General features: G+C 47.1%; 2 protein-coding genes across 2 annotated transcripts; both read right to left on the bottom strand.

Moving 5' to 3' along the window:
- Positions 1-7,967: 7,967 nt before the first annotated feature.
- Positions 7,968-8,375, bottom strand: LOC137356422 (histone H2A-like; the record flags this gene model as incomplete). The annotated part of the gene is made up of 1 exon (XM_068022313.1): positions 7,968-8,375. A coding segment is annotated over exon 1 (408 nt), but the record flags the coding sequence as incomplete, so codon positions are not given.
- A 924-nt stretch (positions 8,376-9,299) lies between these two features.
- On the bottom strand, positions 9,300-9,706 carry LOC137356136 (histone H2B 5-like). Its single transcript, XM_068021938.1, has one exon. It carries the CDS (start codon positions 9,701-9,703, stop codon positions 9,323-9,325), a length of 381 nt encoding a protein of 126 aa, XP_067878039.1. The 5' UTR covers positions 9,704-9,706; the 3' UTR covers positions 9,300-9,322.
- Positions 9,707-10,512: the final 806 nt, after the last annotated feature.

The following is a 10,512-nucleotide window of genomic DNA, read 5'->3' as shown; positions in this document are numbered from 1 at the left end:
AGAGGGAGTGACAGAGAGGGAAGGACAGATGGAGGGACAGATGGAGGGACAGAGAGAGAGACAGAGAGAGAGAGACAGAGAGAGAGAGACAGAGAGAGAGAGACAGAGAGAGAGAGACAGAGAGAGAGGCAGAGAGAGAGGCAGAGAGAGAGGCAGAGAGAGAGGCAGAGAGAGAGGCAGAGAGAGAGGCAGAGACAGAGATAGAAGGAGAGAGGGGGAGTGACAGAGAGGGAAAGGCAGATGGAGGGAGAGAGAGAGAGACATAGAGAGAGGCAGAGACAGAGATAGAAGGAGAAAGACAGAGAGACAGAGAGGGAAAGACAGATGGAGGGACAGAGAGAGAGACAGAGTGAGTGGCAAAGACAGAGATAGAAGGAGAGAGAGGGAGTGTCAGGACGGGAAAGACAGATGGAGGGACAGAGAGAGAAGGAGAGAGATGGAGTGACTCGGAGGGAAGGACAGATGGAGGGACAGAGAGCGAGAGAGAGAGGCAGAGATGTAAGGAGAGAGAGGGTTTGACAGGGAGGGAAAGACAGATGGAGGGACAGAGAGAAAGAGAGAGACAGAGATGGAAGGAGAGAGAGGGAGTGTCAGGAAGGGAAAGACAGATGGAGGGACAGAGAGAAGTAGAGAGACGGAGAGAAGGAGAAAGGTAGTGACAGAGAGGGAAAGAGAAATGGAGGAACCGAAAGAGTGACAGAGAAAGAAGGAGAAAGGGGGAGAGACAGAGAGGGAAAGACAGATGGAGGGACAGAGAGAGAGGCAGAGATGGAACGAGAGAGAGAGTGACAGGGAGGGAAGGACAGATGGAGGGATAGAGAGAGAGACAAAGATAGAAGGAGAGAGAGGGAGTGACAGAGAGACAGAGGGAGAGGCAGAGACAGAGAGAGAAGGAGAGAGTGGGAGAGACAGAGAGGGAAAGACAGAAGAAGGGACAGAGAGAGAGAGACAGAGAGAGAAGGAGAGAGACAGTGTGACAGGGAGAGAAGGACAGACGGAGAGACAGAAAGGGAGAGACAGAGTGAGAAGGAGAGAGATGGAGAGACAGGGCGGGAATGACAGATGGAGGCACAGAGTGAGAGAGACAGGGAGTGACAGGGAGGGAAAGACAGTTGGAGGGAGAGAGAGAGAGAGTGGCAGAGATGGAAGGAGAGAGAGGTAGAGACAGAGGGGGAAAGACAGATGGAGGCACAGAGAGAGAGAGACAGGGAGTGACAGGGAGGGAAAGACAGTTGGAGGGAGAGAGAGAGAGAGAGAGACAGAGATAGAAGGAGAGAGAGGGAGTGTCAGGGAGGGAAAGACAGATGGAGGGACAGAGAGAGAGAGACAGACATAGAAGGAGAGAGAGGGAGAGACAGAGAGGGAAAGACAGATGGAGGGACAGAGAGACAGAGAGACAGAGAGAAGGAGAGAGACGGTGAGACAGGGAGGGAAAGACAGCTGGAGGGGTAGAGAGAGTGCGACAGAGACAGAAAGAGAGAGAGCGTGTGACGGGGGTGAGGGGGGCATGTGGGGGAGAGACTGATGGAGAGACAGAGAGAGAAAGACAGAGAGAGAAGGATAGAGTGGGAGAGACAGAGAGAGAAGGAGACAGATGGAGTGACAGGGAGGGAAGGACAGATGGAGGGATAGAGGGATAGAGAGAGAGAGACAGAGATAGAAGGACAGAGAGCGTGTGTCAGGGAGGGAAAGACAGATGGAGGGACAGAGAGAAGTGGAGAGACGGAGAGAAGGAGAAAGGTAGTGACAGAGAGGGAAAGAGAAATGGAGGAACCGAAAGAGTGACAGAGAAAGAAGGAGAAAGGGGGAGAGACAGAGAGGGAAAGACAGATGGAGGGACAGAGAGAGAGAGGCAGAGATGGAACGAGAGAGAGAGTGACAGGGAGGGAAGGACAGATGGATGGATAGAGAGAGAGACAGAGATAGAAGGAGAGAGAGGGAGTGACAGAGAGACAGAGGGAGAGGCAGAGACAGAGAGAGAAGGAGAGAGTGGGAGAGAAACAGAGGCAAAGGAAGTTGGAGAGACAGACAGTGAGAGAAGCAGAGATGGAAGGAGAGAGAGGGAGTGACAAGGAGGGAAAGACAGATGGAAAGACAGAGAGAGAGATTCAGAGAAAGAAGGAGAGAGAGGGAGAGACAGAGAGGGAAAGACAGAGGGAAAGACTGATGGAGAGACAGGGAGAGAGAGAGGCGGGGGAGGGAGTGACAGGGATGGAAAGACAGATGGAATGACAGAGAGAGAGACAGAGACAGAAGGACAGAGAGGGAGAGACAGAGAGGGAAAGACAGATGAAGGGACAGAGAGAGAAGGACAGAGAGGGAGAGACAGAGACGGAAAGACAGATGGAGAGACAGAGAGAGAGAGGCAGAGATGGAACGAGAGAGAGAGTGACAGGGAGGGAAAAACAGATGGAGAGACAGAGAGGGAGAGACAGAGAGAGAGATAAAAGGAGAGAGATGGAGTGACAGGGAGGGAAGGACAGATGGATGGATGGATAGAGAGAGAGAGAGAGAGAGAGGGTGAGAGTGAGAGAAAAGGAGAGAGTGGGAAAGACAGAGAGGGAAAGGAAGTTGGAGAGACAGAGAGAGAGAGAGAAGGAGAGAGAGGGAGTATCAGGGAGGACAAGACAGTTGGACAGACAGAGAGAAAGAGAGATAGGAGAGAGAGGGAGAGACAGAGAGGGAAAGACAAATGGAGGGACAGAGAAAGTGGCAGAGAGGGATAGAAGGAGAGAGAGGGAGTGTCAGGAAGGGAAAGACGGATAGACGGACAGAGTGAGAGACAGAGAGAGAAGGAGAGAGATGGAGTGACAGGGAGGGAAGGACAGATGGAGGGATGGAGGGATAGAGAGAGACAGAGAGAGAGAGAGACAGAGAGAGGCAGAGTCAGAGAGACAGACAGCGAAAGGCAGTTGGAGTGACAGAGAGCGAGTATCCAAGTGTGGGAGACATTCTGTATCTGCCAGTATCTCTACTGTGCACACAGGATAGACACATTCAATATATGTAAGTTAATGATACTGTGTCTGTATATTTGATTCATTCTTGATCTGTGAAGCTCTGGCACCCTGGTTGAGTGTAGGATTCACTCTGCATCTATGTGTCTTTGTGCTGTATGTGAGTTGAGATCCTGCTGTATTCAGGACTTAATATATATTTCAGGCATTGTGTTGTCAATGCTTTGTTTAACTCATTAATGTATCAATATGTGTTTACTTGTGTTTAATTTAAAATAAGGATTAACAATATTTTATTGCTGTAGGTTTTATTCAATTCTTGTTTGTGAGTTGCAGCTTGGTATCCAATTTGTAGCTCTGCAAAAGCAATTGTGAATGACGATCTTTCAAATTTAGAGCATGACCTGATTTGGGGCAGCACAGTGGCGCAGTGGTTAGCACCGCAGCCTCACAGCTCCAGCGACCCGGGTTCAATTCTGGGTACTGCCTGTGTGGAGCTTGCAAGTTCTCCCTGTGTCTGTGTGGGTTTCCTCCGGGTGCTCCGGTTTCCTCCCACATGCCAAAGACTTGCTGGTTGCCAGGTTAATTGGCCTTTATAAATTGCCCCTAGTTTCGGTAGGTGGTAGGGAAATATAGGGACAGGTGGGGATGTGGTAGTAATGTAGGATTAGTAAAAAATGGGTGGTTGATGGTCGGCACAGACTCGGTGGGCCGAAGGGCCTGTTTCAGTGCTATATCTCTAACTAACTAACTATGTAATGTCAAATTCCATCGGTTTGTAGAGAATGAATTAATCGTGTATGTTGTTGTCTGACCCTTAGTGACATGTTTGGACTGCTGTGTAATTTGTAGCTCAGTTTATATTGTGGGGTGCGTTATTGGGATTCATTCTGTAGCTTTCAATCAGATACATTTTGTCTGTTCTGTTTAAGATTTGGTATTTGAATTGCAGCCAAGGTGACACAGTGTATTTAAATCTGATAATGTGTATGTTTTTGGACTGTGATTGATGTATCTACCAACCAGCTGGAGTGAAATAGAAACAACTCCTATCTCTACTGCTCTATTTGACTATTGGATTGATAGTGTGTCTCTCGACCTTGGAATCTGTGTGGGTCTGACTACTTCTTTTGTTTGTTACAGTGGAAATGACGACCTGACCATGTCAGTGTGCTTTGTGAGTGATACTGTACCTACTGTGTATTGGAACGAGCTGGATGCACGTTTTCTTCTGTCGAGGAATCACGACTTTCATTCTGGTTCCTTCAAGTCTTTGCCTGCAGGAAAAGAAAGGCAACTCTTATACTTGAATAACAGCTGAGTGAGAAGGCAGAAAAGTGATCAAAGTAATCTTTTCAACAATAATCATTCTGAACAATCACAAAAGGAAAGTCAATGACACAAGTAGTGTCAGTGTCTGAGTCCACTGCAGTACTGCAGAACTCTGCTTCTGCTTCCCAGGTATTTGGAACGGTTTTATAACAATATTGTGACATTCAGAAACACCCCAAGCCGCGCACTGCTCCATGAATTGGAATACCCGATCGAGTAGTGACATTTGCGTAAGCCAGATTTCTATTTCCATGTTCCACTGTTCAACGGACAACAAGTAAGCACTGTTTAAAAAAGTGTCTTTAATCTTCTCACCTGGTCCCTTCAAATCTGCCGCATCTTTATTGTTCAGACATTTTTTTCTGCTGTTCACTATCCAATAACAATAAATAGTGAGATACTGGATCTGAACCAGGAACATTCATTACTGAAGAAGGGTCACTGACCTGAAACGTTAACTCTGCTTCTCTCTCCACAGATACAGCCAGACCTGCTGAGTATTTACAACATTTCTTGTTTTTATTTCAGATTTCCAGCATCCGCAGTATTTTGCTTTTTATTATAACATTCATTACTGTTTGGAGAGAGAAATCAGCAATGATTTTCAATAGTGAGTTCATCATATTCTGTCTCTCTCTCCCTGTCCAGACACTGCCTGAGAAAGACCTCTCCCTTCCCCCCCAGCTCACTCCATGTTCCAGGACCAGTTCCTGCTCCACAATGTACATTACAAACTGTCCCCCACTCCCGCTGAATGGACCCGGTAATCAATGCTAATCTATGAGCACATCGGCAGACACGGGCCCAAATCTGTTGTACTGCTGTGAGCAGATACTGTTTGTTCACTTACCCCAGGCTTGTAATGTCTCCATTTGCAGCTGATTTAAACAATCGTCCGCTCACTCAGTGAATGGCGCTCAGAGGCAGTGCTGGGGGAAGGGGTGCGCATGCGCTCTTCTCATTTTGATGTCCATTGAGACTGGCCTATATCGCGCGTGCGCAGATCTCTGCAGCAATTCAACATTCAAAATTCAATGGGAACTTTCCCCATTTCACATTCATCAATGTCCGATTTGAAAAGCCGAACATGGGGTTAGGGTGGAGGGAGGGAGGGGAGGTGTGGGGCAACATGTAACATATAAAACTGGCAGCTAGTCCAATGTAGATGTTCAAATTGTGATCTGTCTCTGCAGAGTGTTTGTTATTATTGAGCCTCTCCTCTCAAAACAATCCGACAGAAACATGGGAAGACTGAGGGATCCGCTGTGTTTGCTGGGACTTTGCAGAGTTAATTTCAGCCAGTAAAATGTTGTTTTACCCGGGTAAAACCCGAGGTCAATGAGAGTAATGTCGGAGGGCGCTCTTCCTCATTTCATTCTAAACAAGAGACACACGCACGGAAGTACCGCGATTAGACCGGACACACAATTACAGTGACAATAGAGTTCCAGCTCCCGGTTGTTAAATGTCCTCATGTTGACAGTCTTTGCTATGATTCTCAGGGGTTAGTTCCCGATGCCTAGGTCTGTATCCCTTAAACACTCTGAGCCAGGAGATCCTCGCAGTCCCTGTTGTAATATTGTTTGGAAGGCAGATATACTCAGCACTATACCAGCATCGCTGGCACATATGTAGCTCGTCATTTATACAGTATACACACCAGAGCTCTTTCGAACTGAACTGTAATTGATGAAATGCTTCACAACCATTTCAACCTGCACCTTCACACCACGTTCATGTTCCCATTGGAGGATAGAATCATGGAATGGTTACAACATCTCCCAGAAACCGACAAAATTCTAACAGGACTGGACAGACTAGATGTAGGAAGGATGTTCCTGATGGCGGGGGAGTCCAGGACCAGGGGTGACAGTCTAAGGATAAGGGCTAAGACATTTAGGACTGAGATGAGGAGGGATTTCTTCACCCAGGGAGTGGTGAACCTGTGAAATTCTCTACCAAATAAAACAGTTGAGGCCAAATTATTAAATAAATTCATAAGAGAGTTTGTTGCACTGGATTCGGGCATTTAGATGCTCAGATGAAATGCATTTTAATTTACTTTTGTCATATTTGTAAGGCTTTTTTTTTTTACAATTCTACCCTGACACAGTGATTAACACAACCTCACAACTCCAGCGACCCGGGTTTAGTTTTGGGTACTGCCTGTGCAGAGTTTGCAAGTTCTCCCTGTGACCGCGTGGGTTTCCGCCGGGTCCTCCGGTTTCTTCCCACAGCCAAAGACTTGCAGGTTGATAGGTAAATTGGCAATCGTAAATTGCCCCTAGTGCAGGTAGGTGGTCGGAGAATTGACGGAAGGTGGGAATGTGGTGGGGAATATGGGATTAACGTTGGAATAGTATGGTTGATGTGGTTGATGTTCGGCACAGACTCGGTGGGCCGAAGGGCCTGTTTCAGTGCTGTATCTCTCTTTGACTCGATGTACTACGAAAGCGTGTCTTTTAGTTCGAAAACGATCGCCGCTTATGTGTAAAGGTATCAAAGGACACGCGGACAAAGCGAGAACAGGGTACTGAGTTTGGATGCTCAGCCATGATCATATTGACTGGCGGTGCAGGCTCGAAGCGCCGAATGATTTACTCGTGCTCCAATTTTTCTATGTTTCTATTAAATTAATAATTCGGCCCGTTGTGTCGTGGCCGGCTCTCTGCAAGACCAGTTCACCTCCTCCCGCCTTTTCTCCATAGCTCTGCAGTTTTGTTTTATTCTGGATATAATTATCCAATTCTGTTTTCAGGGTCTCGATTGAATCTGCCCCCAACACACTCGATGTTATTCCTCTCCAATTTCAGATATTTCTGAAGGAATGGGAATATTCTTGCATGACTCACTTTTAGCCAGTAGATGGCATCAGTCTACAATCATTTGGATCTTGTGATTTGTGTACACACATATCGACCGCAATGGGTCTGCTGCTGTCCGGGGAGTTCTCCAAGCACGCCGCCTTGGCAGGGACAAAAACACTGACGAATTATCCCAGTTCCTTGTAGATCTCCACAATGTACAATAATAAAACACGAAACGCAACATCTCTTTTAAAATTCGCCTTCAGCTTCTTTGAAACAACTGCTCTGAAAAATAAACTGACCCTGCCCAGAACTGAGTTTGGCATCAGATAACACAACGGCTCTTCAAAGAAACATCAAATTGGCAAAAGATAGAGCTTTTATCTCTTGTTGATTCCAGCACATAAACGTCTCAGAAGGATTTGACCACCCTCTTTACTGTCCACTGATAACTCTCGAAGCAGAGTGACGCAGATTCCTTTGTCTCCATATTGCAGCTGGGAATTTCAGGACCTTACAGTTCTCAGTGTGAGAGCAGTGACACCATTGTATACAAGTCATTTTATCAGAGTAGCTCATTTTAGAACTCAAGACACGCCTTACTGGTATATAAACGGTAGAATTGTTGAAAAAAGCCTTACAAATATGGCAAGAGAAAATTAAAATGCATTCCATCTGATGAGCAGATAAATGCTTGACTCCAGTACAATTCATACCAACACAAAATAACGCGAACAGTATAACATTACCGTCTCTCAGACAGTAACCAGCCCTTTCACAGATAAAGTGGGTGGCTCTGAAAAGAGCCTTTGGGTTGTCAAATTCAGGTCTGGCAGCTTCACTTGCCCTTCGTGCTCGGAGTGCTGGTTTTCTTGGGCAGCAGCACGGCCTGGATATTAGGCAGCACCCCGCCTTGTGCGATGGTCACCCCTCCCAGCAGCCTGTTGAGCTCCTCGTCGTTGCGGACGGCCAGCTGCAGGTGTCTGGGGACGATACGGGTCTTCTTGTTGTCCCGGGCCGCGTTGCCGGCCAGCTCGAGGATTTCAGCTGTCAGATACTCGAGCACAGCAGCCAGATAGACCGGGGCTCCGGCACCCACCCGCTCAGCATAGTTGCCCTTTTTAAGGAACCTGTGAACACGGCCCACCGGGAACTGTAGTCCAGCTCGGGAGGAGCGGGACTTGGCCTTTGAACGAGCTTTACCACTGGTCTTCCCTCTTCCAGACATTTCCACAATCTCACAAACACTTTCACGAAGAATGTTGAGATCCGCCCACATTCCTCCTCCTTGTACCTTCTGGAGGAATGGAGTGGTGGGCACTGCTGATTGGTCACTCTGCTCTGTGCTCTTCATGTAACCAATCGGAGAGCTGCTGAATTCACCAATCAGGAGACGCCAAGGAGATGAGGGCGGAAAATAACGGCGCCAAATTGTCAGACTGCAACTGATTTTTCAAATTTGAAAAGCCCGCCAATATATTGGGGCGGCTTCAATATAGAATATCAAATTTATAGTTCTTTTTTTACGGTTAAATAAATAAAACCTTTTCCATATTGTGTTATTCTACATTTGGTAACAAGTTCCAGATTGGCTTTTACATTCTGACATCTATTCGGGTTTACTCTCTGTCCTTTTTAAAACCAGCGAGCAGAAAGTCTCTTTCACAACATTCTCCAACCGGGCACATTTCATGTCAATTTTCATAATAATACCGCATCACTGATGAACGATTGTTTGTTATTCGTGGGAGACAACAGCGGAGTGTAGATTTTCAGTGTCAGGTGTCAGCGTGTGAGACGGTGGGTTCCGACACCACCCCGGGGTTCTAGATAATGTACTTATTAATTTTTGAGGTCAAACTTGAACTAGGGAAATAAGTGACTGCGAACTGATGTATGTGCGTTAAATCAGCTTTTATTGTCGAAATACAGAAAAGGGGCCGAATATGAACACGTCCGAGAACAAACCTCACAAATGGTCAATGGTCAGTAATTTATGTACGGGACATTATTAGTTAGAGACAGAAAGATCGCACGGGCAGTGAAACTGCATTAACCAGAATCTATGGGAGTAAAACAGAGATCACAAAGGCAAGGACACTTGATATATAAATCAATATAAGTCGATTCCGTACAGACAATGTTGTAGCTTTTTCAGAGAAGTTGTGGGTGGCTCTTAAAAGAGCCTTTTTGTGTTTTGGGTGTGTTTCAATCCATGGCGGACATTTACTTGGAGCTGGTGTACTTGGTGACCGCCTTTGTACCTTCCGACACGGCGTGTTTGGCCAGCTCCCCGGGCAGCAGCAGGCGCACGGCGGTCTGGATCTCCCGGGAGCTGATGGTGCTGCGTTTGTTGTAATGGGCCAGGCGGGAAGCCTCACCCGCGATTCGCTCGAAAATATCATTCACAAACGAATTCATGATGCTCATGGCCTTGGAGGAGATGCCGGTGTCAGGGTGAACCTGCTTCATCACTTTGTACACGTAGATGGAGTAACTTTCTTTCCTGGATTTTCTCCGTTTCTTGCTGCCCTTTGGTGGCGCCTTCTTCAGAACTTTCTTGGCGCCCTTCTTGGAAGGTGCTGCAGTTTTCTTCTCGTCAACCATGATCACGACCAACTTCAGACACAGAATAAACGAAATTTCGCTCCAAGCTCGCATTTTATAGACATCCCCAGAACCCTATGCTAATGAAGGATGGGAGAAGGCCATGTTCATGATTGGCTGGTTTACAATGATGTCATTGCCTGATGTTCTGTATCTATCTGATTGGGTGTCTAAAGTAACCAATCACATTTTGTGCTTCTCACAGCCACAAACTGTCGCAGCAGTCAGATCGTCCAAACCCCTTTGCCGGCCCTTATCCATCTACATCAGTGACTTGCTGAGTCCCTCTTCCTCATCAACCATTTCTATTTTGCTAGTACGAACTCGTCTCTTTTTTCACTCTCTATAGTTCCCTTCCTTATCAGGATGTAGCGCCCCTCTGCACTTCCGTCCATCAACAGGACCGAATCGTCCAGTATAGTGGGGGTCAGAGTGGGGCAAATGCGAGCATTGAAGTGCAAGTCCTTATCTCCATGTTGCGTGCCAAATAAGTTTGGTCAGCTGCAGTCACAAGTAACCACATGAAAGATTTATATGACAGCGCTTCTGATATGTCTTCCTTTTTCCTCAACCGAGGATACCCTTGTCCTCACTTTCCACCCCATCAGCCTCCATATCCAAAGAATCATCCTCCGCCATTTCTGCCACCTCCAGCGTGATGCCACTGCCAAATACATCTTCCCCTCCCTTCCCGTCAGCATTCCGAAGGGATCATTCCCTCTGCGACACCCTGGTCCACTCCTGCATTACTCCCACCACCATGTCCCCTTCCCACGTCACCTTCCCCTGCAAACACAGGAGGTGTAATA

Source organism: Heterodontus francisci, chromosome 45 (assembly GCF_036365525.1).
Source record: "Heterodontus francisci isolate sHetFra1 chromosome 45, sHetFra1.hap1, whole genome shotgun sequence".
In the NCBI taxonomy this organism is placed as follows: Eukaryota; Metazoa; Chordata; class Chondrichthyes; order Heterodontiformes; family Heterodontidae; genus Heterodontus; species Heterodontus francisci.
Note: the sequence above shows the minus strand (reverse complement) of the source record. Positions and strands in the feature narration are given on the sequence as shown.